General features: G+C 37.9%; 2 protein-coding genes and 4 non-coding genes across 8 annotated transcripts; 5 read left to right on the top strand and 1 right to left on the bottom strand.

Annotated features, from left to right (window-relative positions):
• Positions 1-254: 254 nt before the first annotated feature.
• LOC135607262 (enoyl-[acyl-carrier-protein] reductase [NADH] 1, chloroplastic-like) lies at positions 255-4,623 on the bottom strand. Of its 3 annotated transcripts, XM_065098944.1 has the most exons (9): positions 4,450-4,623; positions 4,066-4,359; positions 2,446-2,555; positions 2,313-2,368; positions 1,999-2,110; positions 1,242-1,293; positions 1,087-1,144; positions 687-785; positions 255-594 (listed from the first exon to the last, which is right to left on the bottom strand). In XM_065098944.1, the coding sequence occupies exons 2-5, from the start codon at positions 4,334-4,336 to the stop codon at positions 2,107-2,109; spliced, it is 441 nt and encodes a 146-aa protein (XP_064955016.1). In that variant the 5' UTR covers positions 4,337-4,359; positions 4,450-4,623; the 3' UTR covers positions 255-594; positions 687-785; positions 1,087-1,144; positions 1,242-1,293; positions 1,999-2,106. The 3 variants fall into 3 exon arrangements, with proteins under 3 accessions (XP_064955016.1, XP_064955014.1, XP_064955015.1); XM_065098942.1 differs by lacking the exon at positions 1,999-2,110; XM_065098943.1 differs by lacking the exon at positions 1,999-2,110 and having other exon boundaries at positions 4,475-4,623.
• A 6,830-nt stretch (positions 4,624-11,453) lies between these two features.
• Positions 11,454-12,909, top strand: LOC135607261 (cysteine protease XCP1-like). The gene is made up of 4 exons (XM_065098940.1): positions 11,454-11,939; positions 12,022-12,254; positions 12,338-12,478; positions 12,565-12,909. Exons 1-4 carry the CDS (start codon positions 11,480-11,482, stop codon positions 12,778-12,780), a joined length of 1,050 nt encoding a protein of 349 aa, XP_064955012.1. The 5' UTR covers positions 11,454-11,479; the 3' UTR covers positions 12,781-12,909.
• On the top strand, positions 12,889-12,960 carry TRNAQ-CUG (transfer RNA glutamine (anticodon CUG)). Its single transcript has one exon. It is a non-coding gene; the product is annotated as a tRNA-Gln (tRNA).
• Positions 12,961-13,029: 69 nt separating this feature from the next.
• TRNAQ-CUG (transfer RNA glutamine (anticodon CUG)) lies at positions 13,030-13,101 on the top strand. Its single transcript has one exon. It is a non-coding gene; the product is annotated as a tRNA-Gln (tRNA).
• Positions 13,102-13,166: 65 nt separating this feature from the next.
• On the top strand, positions 13,167-13,238 carry TRNAQ-UUG (transfer RNA glutamine (anticodon UUG)). The gene has a single exon. It is a non-coding gene; the product is annotated as a tRNA-Gln (tRNA).
• Positions 13,239-13,305: 67 nt separating this feature from the next.
• TRNAQ-CUG (transfer RNA glutamine (anticodon CUG)) lies at positions 13,306-13,377 on the top strand. The gene has a single exon. It is a non-coding gene; the product is annotated as a tRNA-Gln (tRNA).
• Positions 13,378-13,409: the final 32 nt, after the last annotated feature.

Genomic DNA, 13,409 nt, shown 5'->3' with positions numbered 1-13,409 from the left:
TTAAAAGGTAAATAATAAGTGATCTAACAAATTCTTTATATGTCAGGTGATTGAGAATGAATGACTTGTTCCAGAATCGTCTCGTGTCTTCTTCTCGGGAGAGTGCTACGAGTGCCTTCCTATCATGGCACGAAACACCAACTCATGTTTTACCCGGAAATGGAGGTGAGTTCCGAGGGACCCAACAGATGGGTCCCACACTGTGGAGAGGAACTATTAGAAGACATTGTCTATCCTAAATACGACACTTCATATGAACATCCAAAGTAAAAAAAGCTACATGATGCTAAATATTCTAATCCAACAATCAGGGCTTTTTGATGACTCTTAAATGATTCCAAGTCCTATTTACCTGAACAAGACAATCATCCCGCTCTCTCTTCAATGACGATGATGATGCCGCGGTCGTTAAAAAAAAAAAAAGAACATGGAGAGAGCCTTCTGCTTGTCTCGCCCCCTACTATTACGCAGAGAGTGTAGGGCTGTTGATTGCAAGTCCCATCGTATTCAACCCGTTGTCCACGTACACGACTGAACCGGTCACCGATGAGGCCAGAGGAGAGACGAAGAATGCTGCTGTGTTGCTGACTTCATCTGTAAAATGTAATTTGGATTGATACATGAAACACAACTCTTCGGCTTGATCAAAAGAAGATAGGGACGAACTAATAAGTGTTGAACATGACCTGCAAGCAATTCTTTCTGCAGTGGCGCGTTGGAGAAGGAATAATCTATCATCTTCTCGATGAATCCAATGGCTTTTGCTGCTCTACTTCCCAGTGGCCCTGAGCACATGTTTGACCAAGTCGATCAGCAAGGAAATACTTGCATATACATACTTTTATAGTGAATGATTGCAGCTGAACTGATCTAGTAAAACATGATTGATAAACAAAGATAATAATGAACCACATCATGCCTAGTACAAAATCATGAGGGAAAAAAGGAAAAAAATCAGTGAGATTTCTAACTGAAATAGCTAAAATCTTTCAGGAAAAGAATTAGATTAGAATGATTAGTCTTGTTTGTAACACCAAGGAGAGGCTCACAATTTTTAACCTAACTATGATTTATGAAAAGACATACCTGCAGATATTGTATTTACTCTGATTTGGCCTTTTCTTCCAGCTTCAGACACCAGCACCTACAGCCAGAAACAAATGTGATAAAAAGTTAATGCAAACAACAGCAGTAAATGCATTAACGAAAAATCTAGATACTTCATGGAAAGTAAGGTTTACTCGGTTATCACTCTCTAAGGCTGCTTATGCTGAACTCATTCCACCTCCATATCTGCAAGTTGATACAGCAACTAAATAAACAAGTGTAAGCATTATATTAGCTGATTTTGACAAAGAAGTTGAAAACACATTATACCCTGTGATGGTTCTTTCACAAGCAATGTATGTTAGAGACACTGAAGCACCGACTGCCATATTGAGACACTTTAAACTTAAGCAGACCAAATTGACAAACAGAAGTGACAAAAGACAAAGATGTCAAGATTCACCAGCAGAAAAGAAAAATAAATGGCAGAAGCATGAAATCCGGGCAACTTTTGAAAGGAATCTAAAGAGTGTGTTGGTTTACTTTGGGCAATTATAATGTATTATATGGGGCCAAAACAACCTTGTTTAGTTGAAAATGTTTGATTCGGTTACTTTCGATTTTGAATTGTATTTTCTTTAGCTAAAAAAATTTCAGATGATTCCAATCCTTCTTCCTCTACACCCAACCCTCTCTCATATTCACCTGTATCTGCTTATAGAATGCTCCTTTATTATTATGCTGCTTTCACTATGATAATAAAGATAAAATTATCATATAGGGCTTCTACTGCAACATTCTTGGCTTGCAAGGTAAGCTCATTCCTGGATTGGAAGGCTTAGCCAAGAGTTGTCTAATAACAAAAAGGAACACATACTGTCAGACTTCTCTTGAAACACATGCAATATAATATGACATGTTCAAGTGTTTATTTAAGGAAATGAAATAAACCTGGATTCATTATCAGAAGGAAGTACTGGAGTAAGGAAATGAAAGAATAACTAGATGCCGAGATTGCAGCAAGATATCCTCTTCTTGATGTCTCTAGAAGCAGCTTGGTTACCTGTTTACAGAAATTATTATTTTCACACTATATGTATGTATGTATGTATGTATACTTGGCCTATACTTGGAGAACCTATACTTGGCATTCATCGACATAATCACTCCATCAAGTTACAAGTCATGGAGAACCTATACTTGGCCTAATAGAAGAATCAAATAAAAACAGTCATGAATGCGTATGATTCTAATAAAATACATACCGACATGAGTTGTCAAACTTGCCACGCCTTAAGCTTGTCTCAAAAATGTTTAGGTCCTGCAGATGATACATATGGAAACTCAATTGATTACCCAATATAACAGTAATATCGGTTGGCATGCAAAATCACATACAGGAACCCATGTTCCGACAAGAATTTCTGCCCCAGCAGCAGCAAGAGCTTTTGCAATTGCCCATCCATAGCCATTGTCATCAGCCCCTCCAGCAATAAATGCCCGTTTTCCTGAAAAAACAAATAAGTATGCTGATGAAGCTTACTGAGGAAATAAGTATGATCGTAAAGCTTATCAGGGATGAAGTGGCATGTCATGTATTAGAATTGGAGATACGTCATCTTGAAACAGTTAATTTACATGAATATGAAATCATAATGCCATATCATCAGTTCAAAAATAAAGCAGCAATTGTGTTTCATAAAGTGGTTTTCTGAACATGCATTGTCAACAAATAAACATCCAGCATATAATTGTCATTAAAAAAAGAGAGGAAAACCACTTGGGTGAGTCTGGAAATAACAGTTACCGAGAATCATGAGCAAGATAATCAGTGATGGATTCATGCAAGAATGTGACTCAGATGGATTAAATTGTGTGGACCAGACCATGACTTGACTTCAACAAAGTGAATCATATAGACAAGAACAATGTATGCTTAAGTTAGTCATCCAGATTTTCATCCTGGGACATATATAACCTTCACTTGAAAGATGCACATTAATATTGATTGTCATACCTTGAAGCTGTAAATGTTGTTAAACTCTAGGACAGTTGAAATTAAGGTGTGCAAGTGGTCTTCACTTGCCATTTTGTAAGGAAGTTAATAACACCAGATATTGCTTATGGTGCACATCAAGACATTCTTTTAGCTTATTAAACCTTAACCCAAAACAAGATTATAAGTTTCAGTTGCCGTATCTGCTATAAGACATAATCAATCCTGCATGAATCTTAAAATATTATAAACAAAAAAGGGGTAATGAAATGTATTTCACCAATTATGCCATCAAAATCATTTCATCTATTTTTAGCCGTTGAAATATTCTCCTAGGCACAAATAATTCAAAATGCACGGAAATTGCTAGCAGTACCACCACTCACTAAACTTGTAAGGGCACCAGAAATCATCTGATAGCTGGTAATTCCAAAGATATGGGATTAAGGAATAAGGCAATAAAATGTGGCAAGTTACATTTGGGTCAAGATTTCTAGGTGCTACAAAAGGTAACCCGGAAAAGCTTTAAGCATTAATATTTAGTACAATACCATGTTGGTGCAGAAAGGTGAAGATATGAATAAACAGTTTCTACTAAAGGAAGAAGACAGAAATGACAAAGTTCACTTAATCCCACAATAATTTAAGTAAAAATCTACAAAATTTCAGACAGACACATAAGACGCATACAACAAATCTGATACCAACCTGAAACCCTTGTCTAGCAGAACCAAAGCATTTCTAACCTAACACAGACTCTGAATGAAACTCCTTTCTTACTTCATTTTAGCAATGAGAGAATCAACCTCTGCCCCTTTCGTTCCTAACATGACACAGAAAGGTTCATCCCAATAACAAAAGAGATGTGGGAAAATATCAAGAAAACCCCACTTCTAAGTCAATTGAAAAGATTTTTCACAAAATAGGAAATTGTTACAATATAGATAACATAAATTGTTGTAGACACACAAAATATGCACCAAAGATAAAGGGATAATTTCTCAAGTCAAGCAATGCAACACCTCTGAGATCAATAGGCAACCCATATGCTGTGCCTTCCTCACTTTCCCCAGTCATTGCCCTGGGAACAATTCTGTGATACTTTGAAGAGGAGGATGGGTATCTCTCAGGAAGACCTTGAAGAGAGATGTTTGACAATTTTGTTAATCCTTGACTGGCTACTTTCAGGTTGAACTTGGAAGCTGTTGCTCTTGACACGAACGTTCTCTGGGGAGAAGAAATGCAAGGCCATGCTGCCACCACTTGCAAACCAGCAACTGGTGATGCTCCCATTATTCTTCAGATACCAAATAAGCCTGCATGATCCATGATGGAAGACAACGGCTTAGATCAAACTACGACGGCAAGGATGCCAAAAAGGAGGATGAGAAAGAAGGAAGCGCCACCTTCGCTTTAAAACATCGCATTCACCTCAAGTTGCAGCAGCAGCGGAGAGATTTAGGTGGAGGGAGCAGCAGCAGAGAGGAGGCGCGGCAACCCTGTTCGCGTTGTTGAGCTGCCAATGCTAGCGATAGGTTTGGTTAGGGTTTGCGCCGAGATCTGGCGGAGCTCAACCCTCCTCTAAGTTGGATCTCATGCGCTCGGCACCATCTTAGGTAAAATTATATATTACATAATATTCAAAATATGTTTTAAGCTTTTGTCCGTCTTTTTCAAAAATATTTTTACAAAAAGTGTTCTTTTTTTTATTTTGAGCTTTCCATCGAAACCAATTAAATGGAACCAATCAAACTGATTTGATATTAAATCGAACCAATTATAATATTTTTAAATAAACGTATAATATTTTTCATCCAATCAGATCAATTATAATGTTTTTGAATATGATCATAATATTTTTTTACTCTATTAAAAATATTAAATCCTATTCATTAATTTTACAGCATATATTAAGGTTTCATAAATATTTTTTTAATTTTAAAATAAATTTGAAAATAAAATTATATATATATATATATATATTCAAAATAAAGGACGATTCTAATTTTTCTATGTAGCCTTAAATTTAAGCCTATGACTTGTGAAAAACTTATAACATTTATATTATATATTAAAAATAATTATAATAAAAAATTACGAAGGTCTTGACATATTTCAAAATAAACTATAATAAAATTAGGTCTCGATATTTTAAAAAACCTTATAATCATTTATTATGAAGGAATGATAATAAGAATCAATGATGTATTATCCAGTTACAATATTTTTTTTATTTTAATGATAAAAACACTATAAACGAAGAGAAAAATAAACTATAACTCCACTCAAAAAATATTACAATACTAAATCAGTTGTCAAGGAGAAGTTCATATGGTTGTGATTGAGGAAATGGACCACAAAGTAGCACTGATTTTTTTATAATCAAAATTGAATTTCATTAAGGTATCTATGTTTCGAGATTAAAAATTAAAAAAAAGAAATATAGTATAAAGTATTTTCTTGATATATTATTTTTATTTTTAGTAAATAGTTTTTGTTTTAGGTAAGGATTCATATAGGATATCAGATAAGAGCTAAAATTAGAAGTAAGGATCAAGATTGTGTTCCGTTGTGAGAATGTAATGATTTCTGATGTTAACGTAAGTTAGTGACTACATCAAAACCTTAAATAATAATAATAATAATAATAATAATAAATAAATAAATAAATAATAAATAATAATAATAATAATAAACCTACCAAAAGCTGTTATGGCAATATATATATATATAGGTGGTATTTTTGTTAAAATATCTGATTGATTAATATATTATTATATAAAGGATAAGTCTTACATTCAAATTCACGGATTAGAGTTATTTATGATAGTAAATTTTTTATTAAAAAAAACAGGTGGCAGTAAAATGCTGTACAAATCTAAAAGATACAGTGGTCAACTTTGTTCATCCTCTTTGACCTTTACTTTGCCCTCCTATTATGCCTTTCTTTCACATACCCTTTTGATTCCCTAGGGATTGGCATTTATGTCTGTCCTGACTTCTGTAGAACCTACCTCACATAAAGATCTTATAGTGAGCCAAGTGAGAAGCATGAAATGATTTTTTTTTTATTTGTACCATAAAAATAAGGTTGTTTTTGATGAGTTCACATTGTTGATTGATGATACAATGAACCCTGTTGAATAATATGTACCAACTTGAGATTAAAAAAATAAATTAGCTGTTAAAAAATCACTGGTTTTTGTATTCCTGTTCTTCTTGCCAGAGAGAGAGAGTGAGAGAGAGAGAGAGAGAGAGAGAGAGAGAGAGAGCAGTAAAAACTTTTACCTCACTGATATGGAATGAAGTGCCAATACTAATGACTTGACTTAAATCAATCAACTAATACCTGTAGAATAATATGCACCAACTTGAGATAAAAAAAGTAAATTAGCTGTTAAAAAATCACTGATTTTTGTATTCCTTTTCTTCTTACTACTCAGAGAGAGAGAGAGAGAGAGAGAGAGCAGTAAAAACTTGTTACCTCACTAATGTGGAATGAAGTGCCAACACAATAGTTAGCACTAATGACTTGACTTAAATCAATCAACTAATACCTGTTGAACAATATGTACCAACTTGAGATAAAAAAAGTAAATTAGCTGTTGAAAAATCACTGGTTTTTGTATTCCTGTTCTTCTTGCTACTCAGAGAGAGAGAGAGAGAGAGAACAGTAAAAACTTGTTACCTCACTAATATGGAATGAAGTGCCAATACAATAGTTAGCACTAATGACTTTGACATAAATCAATCAACTAATGCCTGTTGAATAATATGTACTAACTTGAGATTAAAAAAAGTAAATTAGCTGTTAAAAAATCACTGGTTTTTGTATTCCTGTTCTTCTTGCTACTCACAGGGGGAGAGAGAGAGCAGTAAAAACTTGTTACCTCATTAATATGGAATGAAGTGTCAATACAATAGTTAGCACTAATGACTTGACTTAAATCAATCAACTAATACCTCCATCAACATGCGCACTTGCATGAACAGCTGTAGAAGTTTCATTTATTTTTATCAGCACATACATGTTGCTAGTGACAACTAAGATAACTGTTACAGAGGAAACTTTGAGTCTTCTCATAATGCCAACTAGTTCATCAGATCTCAGCTTCATATTGATTCAAAATGGAGTAAGCAATTTATTATCTAAACCAACATTTACGTGTTTGATCTCATCGATAGTATCTATCCTCGACGTAGTTCTTATTTGTCGTTATCGGCTTGAGTGCGAAGGTTCGCGAAGAATTATCCATTTTGCATGAGTTTGCATGAGGATCTCTCAAAGTATAGCACGAGCACAAGAACTCGTAAAGAATTATTTGTTTTGATGAGCCGTCATAATTTTTTTCTTTCAAGATGAATCTCAGAACCACATTGGTACTTTAAATTATTAATTCTTCTACTCATCAATCCATACACTTATTTTTGGGGATGTTTAGTTACAACACAAATCTCTTCAAACCTTGAAAGCGAGGCATGAAGAGGACATATGACACAGTAAAAACCGCCACTTACATTTGAGAAGAAGAAGATGAACAGTTCCAATGACGAAAACCTAAAAGTCTATGGCAATCGACAACTAAATTGGTGATTTGAATTCAACTCTAGAAAAGGAAGGGAACAGCACAACAGAAGCTTTTGATCTACAGCTCGGATAGCCACAAGATGACCACTGATGATCATCATGCGTTTTATTATCAACCAGCCTTAATCCGAACCAGTCAGAACATCGTTAATAAAGTTGATGTAGTTGAATTGCTCACTCGTACCCGTTTCCTTTACATGCATCCCATTCTTAGCCAAGTCGACGTAGGGATTCTTCATGGACGAGACTCCAGCCGCCATGGCCTTCATCTTCTTGGAGGCAGGCGGGAGTTTGGCGTTGAACCTGACCTTCTTGAACAGTTGGGCTTTTCTGGCTGTCAAGGGTTTCTCCCTTCTCTTGGTCTTGCTGTGAGAACTCATGTGGCCTCCGAAGGCTTGCGCGCTGGGGAACTCCAGGTTGCATATGTTGCATTTGTAGACGCGAGCCACGTCGGGGCCAGGCCGGACGTGTCCCGCTAAATACGACTCGATGGCCTCCCAATTCGGATCCAGTGGATCGCCGGTGGGATTCAGGTAAGCTAGATAGGGGTGGGAGAGAGCTTGCAGTGTGTGATGCTCCAACTGAGGAGCCCGACACCCCCACCCGACGAAGTCCGGGGGAGGAACGAGCTGCTCCTCCGGTGGACAACCGCCAAAAGCATGGTTGGCCCCGCGATCGGAAGTTGGAATGCCAAAACCAGCTTGGTCGAGGAAGGCGGGCCCAGTGTTTGCCATGAGAGCAGGATGGACCGCATCGAGAAGGAGAGAGGCCTCGAATGGTGTGGCGGAGGCGTTTGGCTGATCCATCATACTTTTGGGGTGGAGCTGCGAGGAAGAAACCGGTGGCTGGTTCATATAGAGGTTGATGTCTCCGTGCTCGAAGGGTGACGCAGAGAAGGCGGCGGATTCAGCGAGTGCAGGAGTGGTGGCTTTGGCAGCAGCACTCCTGTTGAATGAACTGCACTGGTCTTCTTCTCGATCATTGAGGGATTTCTCCGATGAGAAAGACGTATCATTGGAGCAGCTTTGGTGCAGGAGAAGCTCGAGTTCGTCAGCGAAATCCTCCATACCTATGCCTAGTGAAGAGAAGAGAAGAGAGGAGGGTGTCATATTTGGCGAGGACATGGGTATATTTATATATAGAGAGGGGGAGAGAGAGAGAGAGAGAGAGAGAGAGAGAGAGAGAGAGGCAGTGATAGTTAAATAAATGGTCTGAATACAACAACACTAAGATTCCTACTGACAGGATTGATTAATTGGACAAAGTTTGGTTCTTTCACCCATGTCTATTCACAATTATGAAGATATTAGATTCATGCATGGTATATCACATTATATTCTAGGACTAGTATTTGATATCCATGATTGCAAATATAGTATATCCATGGTATATTACATTATATACTACCACTAGGATTTGATATCTTACATCTTGTATTTATTATTGGTGGCAAAAGCATTATAGCTTCATGAACATTACTGTATCCACAACTTACATAGGACATAGATCTTTCTTGGGATTTTCGATTTGATTAATATATTATTGCATAAATGATAGGTTTCATTTTTCGATCCACATGTTATTTAATATAATTTTTTTTTTTTTGTGAAATAGACAAGAAAACTATTCCAACTTTAACTATACTTTAGTACCAATCGAAGGTAGACAAGGAATTTGTTTGCATTTTTTAGACTCATTATCTATAATATACTTGGATAAAGGAGAGTCTTCAGAATATGTAGAGAGAGAGAGAGAGAGAGAGAGAGAGAGAGAGAGAGAGAGAGAGAGAGAGGATAAATGTTTTCTCCTTCTGCAAGAGCCTAATGTCTTGGATTCTATTGACAGATGTATGTTCATCCCCCTTTAAATGAGCCATCTTCTTAGGCAGATTGTGCAATTTCTTGATTGGTAAGCTTTAATTTTCACATATCTGATGTAACCACGAATAAAAGGAGTCTGATAAATACAACTTCATGTTCATATCCTTAATGCATAACAATATTACATATTTGAGTTAATATCCTTTGGGAAGATTAATCTGCACCTCCTGAATGAGGAACAGTACTTGATCGGACATCAACCCAATCAAATCTTGAACCATTGATTGAGATTGAACTGATGGATCCATCGACCGGAGTGCAGATTTGATTTATAACTATTAAGATTTAAATGCCCTTTAAATGAATTTAAAACTCAAATCTTTTAATGCTCTGATACTTCACCCGATCGATTGAAGGTCCGGTTCTCAGTTTGTCCGATCGGACTGACCGATTCAATTCGGGTTTTATAACGCTATGTTTTCGGCGTTAAATATTGGACCTAATTTGTTGGTTTTTTCCTTCAAAAATCAGTGGTATAAATACTGGATCGAGAACATGCGATATCCAATACCACCTCTTTAAGCTTAGAAAGATAGAATGCAAAGGATATCCGAAAGAAATGATTCACAAGTGATTCCACGAGAAGCCAGTCAAAATCAATCGAAACCACGGTCTTCATCACAAGCCTTCTCTCCGGTGCATGTACAAAATAATAATAATAAGAAGTTTCGAGATGCGTGCACGCGAAAAAGAGTAAGGAGTTTCAACCCAAACCCCACATAAGTGGACTTGGGAAATCAATTAATGCTGGCATCCTTTACGTAAAGAGGTTGTTTATATTAACGTCAGTGCTCTCAAATAGATTTTTGTATATATATATATATATTAAATTAAATTAAATAATTTGATGAAATAAGATACTAATCAATTTATGTGTTATTATTGATTATATATATATAGTAGAATAATGAGTTTTTAAGGATATTGATGTAAATTAATATATTACATATATAAAGGGATAAATAAGAATATGATCGATTTTTAAAAAAGAATCTCTAAGGAGGTGCCCCCGTTTTCAATGTTCATATTTGGGTTTTTTTTTCTAATATATTAAATACTTTTTGTCGTTGCTTATCATCTCTATCTCGTTATGAAGCCTCGTCACCTCCATATGATTATTTTCGTTTTATCATTTTTTTTCTTGTATCTTCATATTCAGTCATACAGAAGAGATAGCAATGATAAAAAATATTTAGTATATTAAAAGAAAATATGAGTACAAAAAAATTAAAAGTTGGGAGTAAAAGTCCATTTTTTTTAATTAATCATCCTAAAAACATTATTGAGTTATATATATATATATATATATATATATATATATATATATATAATTACCGTTTTACTTCTTTAATAGACGGATGAGATGAGAGAGTTGGAGATATGGAGGGTGGAGATGCGAGATCGATACCAATTCAGAAACCTCTGTTGCAATGCTTCTAACAGCCGTTGTGTCAGTGTCTCTCCTTGGTTTCCATCCATCACTGGCCTTCTTTCTTGGGTCTACGTAAGAATCTGATGTCCATCTTGCTCTGTGTAATTCTCCATGTCGTGAATTTGATATATCAGCAGGGTCCAGATTTATCGAACACCGTCTTTTAATTCTGCTGGGATCGAACATTATCCATAAAAGTGAGTTCGTTTTGGCATTGGCCTTTGCCAGTGGTAAGACGGTCGAACACATCGCAGGGTGTGTTTGATCATGGCAACATATGGAAATGTACATGCGTGCAATATATATAAATCGATTGATGTGGCTTTACGAAATGGCCTGCGCTGTCCCCTTGCAGAAACTTTCCCTTTCCCATGCGTGAACGCTTCAAAGTAAAGTCTAATCCAAGTTATGCGTGCGCCAAAAGGCCCGGCAATGTTCCGGTAATTTGGAGAGCTTTACTTGAAAGCAACCTAGGAGGAGACTCAATATATCTGCCTCGGCTTTCAGCTCTCTCCCAGTGTCTTGTGCTGATCTCGATGGCCTCTTCCACCATGAATCTCGCCATTCTCCTCCTCTCTGTGTTCCTTGCTACATCCTTCGCCCTTCCCAGCGACTTCTCCATCGTTGGCTACTCTGAGGAGGACCTGAGCTCCCATGACAAGCTGATGGAGCTCTTCGAGTCATGGATGTCCAAGCACAGCAAATCCTACGCAAGCTTCGAGGAGAAGCTGAGGAGGTTCGAGGTCTTCGAGGACAACCTGAAGCACATCGACGAGACTAACAAGAAGGGCCGCAGCTACTGGCTCGGGCTCAACGAGTTTGGTGACATGAGCCATGAAGAGTTCAAGGCGAAGTATCTGGGAGTGAGCACCGACGTGCCGAGAAGGAGAAGCTCCAGTCCCAGCTTCAGGTACGAGAATGCTGCAGACCTGCCCGAGTCAGTGGACTGGAGAAAGAAGGGTGCAGTGACCCCGGTGAAGAACCAAGGTCGATGCGGTAAGCAACTTGACCAAATTTGTTCTGGAACGCAGACTCCAGCTAGTTAGAGACACCACTGATCGATCATGTACACATGCAGGTAGCTGCTGGGCGTTCTCGACGGTGGCAGCTGTCGAGGGCATAAACCAGATCGTAACAGGGAACCTGACCTCGCTCTCCGAACAGCAGTTGATCGATTGCGACACCCAAAACAACGGCTGCAATGGAGGGCTGATGGATTATGCCTTCTCGTTCATAGCCTCCACTGTTGGGCTGCACACCGAGGATGACTACCCCTATCTCATGGAAGAAGGCACCTGCGAGGAGCAGAGGGTAAGTAACAGTACATGCGTGTATATATATGCTGCCAAAAGCTCAATGCATCTCAACACATTTGCTCTTCATGCTGGACTCAGGCTGATCTCGAGATGGTCACCATCAGTGGCTACGAGGATGTGCCGGAGAACAGCGAGGAGAGCCTGTTGAAGGCGCTGGCAAACCAACCTGTAAGCGTCGCCATTGAAGCTTCCGGCAGGAGCTTCCAGTTCTACAGTGGGGTGAGGACTCTTGTACCTGTCTCTAATTTTCTGTGAAAGTAGTGGGGGTTGGTGATGAAGAGTCGTGTCGCCGATTGCTTGTGCAGGGAGTGTTCGATGGGCCGTGCGGAAGTGAACTGGATCATGGGGTGGCAGCGGTGGGATATGGCTCATCCGAGGGACAGGATTACATCATCGTGAAGAACTCGTGGGGCCCGAGGTGGGGGGAGAGGGGTTACATAAGGATGAAGAGGAACACGGGGAAGCCCGAAGGCCTCTGTGGCATCAACATGATGGCTTCTTACCCCACGAAAGATGATTGAGGGATTGCCTTTGTTACAATCCCACTGAAACATTTAATGTGTGATTTCCTCTTCTGATTTATTGATAATAAAGATGTATATAATATATACTAAACTTTCACCACAATTGGTCCCATGGTCTAGTGGTTAGGACATTGGACTCTGAATCCAGTAACCCGAGTTCAAATCTCGGTGGGACCTACGTTGCCTCTCATTTTTATAGTTCTACTATTTGAATATGAAGATTCTGATCCATTTCTGAAACGAATTGGTCTCATAGTCTAGTGGTTAGGACATTGGACTCTGAATCCAGTAACCCGAGTTCAAATCTCGGTGGGACCTATTTTCTCTCTTTTTCGTAATTCTATTGTTTGAATATGAAAATTTTGATCCATTTCCGAAATATTGGTCCCATAGTCTAGTGGTTAGGACATTGGACTTTGAATCCAGTAACCCGAGTTCAAATCTCGGTGGGACCTGCTTTATCTCATTTTTGTAGTCTTACTATTTGAATATGAAATTTCTGATCCATTTGTAAAATGTATCGGTCCCATAGTCTAGTGGTTAGGACATTGGACTCTGAATCCAGTAACCCGAGTTCAAATCTCGGTGGGACCTTAATAGTCTTTATTTTTTCGTAATTTTAGCGT

This window comes from Musa acuminata, chromosome BXJ2-3 (assembly GCF_036884655.1).
Source record: "Musa acuminata AAA Group cultivar baxijiao chromosome BXJ2-3, Cavendish_Baxijiao_AAA, whole genome shotgun sequence".
In the NCBI taxonomy this organism is placed as follows: Eukaryota; Viridiplantae; Streptophyta; class Magnoliopsida; order Zingiberales; family Musaceae; genus Musa; species Musa acuminata.
The sequence above is the reverse complement of the archived record's forward strand: the minus strand, read 5'-3'. Positions and strand labels throughout refer to the sequence as shown.

Excerpts from the sequence above, each read along its gene's own strand:
- LOC135607262 (XM_065098942.1), bottom strand. The coding sequence starts at position 4,336 with ATGGGAGCATCACCAGTTGCTGGTTTGCAAGTGGTGGCAGCATGGCCT. Across the intron at positions 2,556-4,065 it reads GTTGCCTATTGATCTCAGAG|GAAAACGGGCATTTATTGCT; the intron begins GTGTTGCATTGC and ends TTGTTTTTTCAG. Across the intron at positions 1,294-2,312 it reads AAGTTTGACAACTCATGTCG|ATATGGAGGTGGAATGAGTT; the intron begins GTATGTATTTTA and ends ATCAACTTGCAG.
- LOC135607261 (XM_065098940.1), top strand. The coding sequence starts at position 11,480 with ATGGCCTCTTCCACCATGAATCTCGCCATTCTCCTCCTCTCTGTGTTC. Across the intron at positions 12,255-12,337 it reads GCACCTGCGAGGAGCAGAGG|GCTGATCTCGAGATGGTCAC; the intron begins GTAAGTAACAGT and ends TGCTGGACTCAG. Across the intron at positions 12,479-12,564 it reads GCTTCCAGTTCTACAGTGGG|GGAGTGTTCGATGGGCCGTG; the intron begins GTGAGGACTCTT and ends TTGCTTGTGCAG.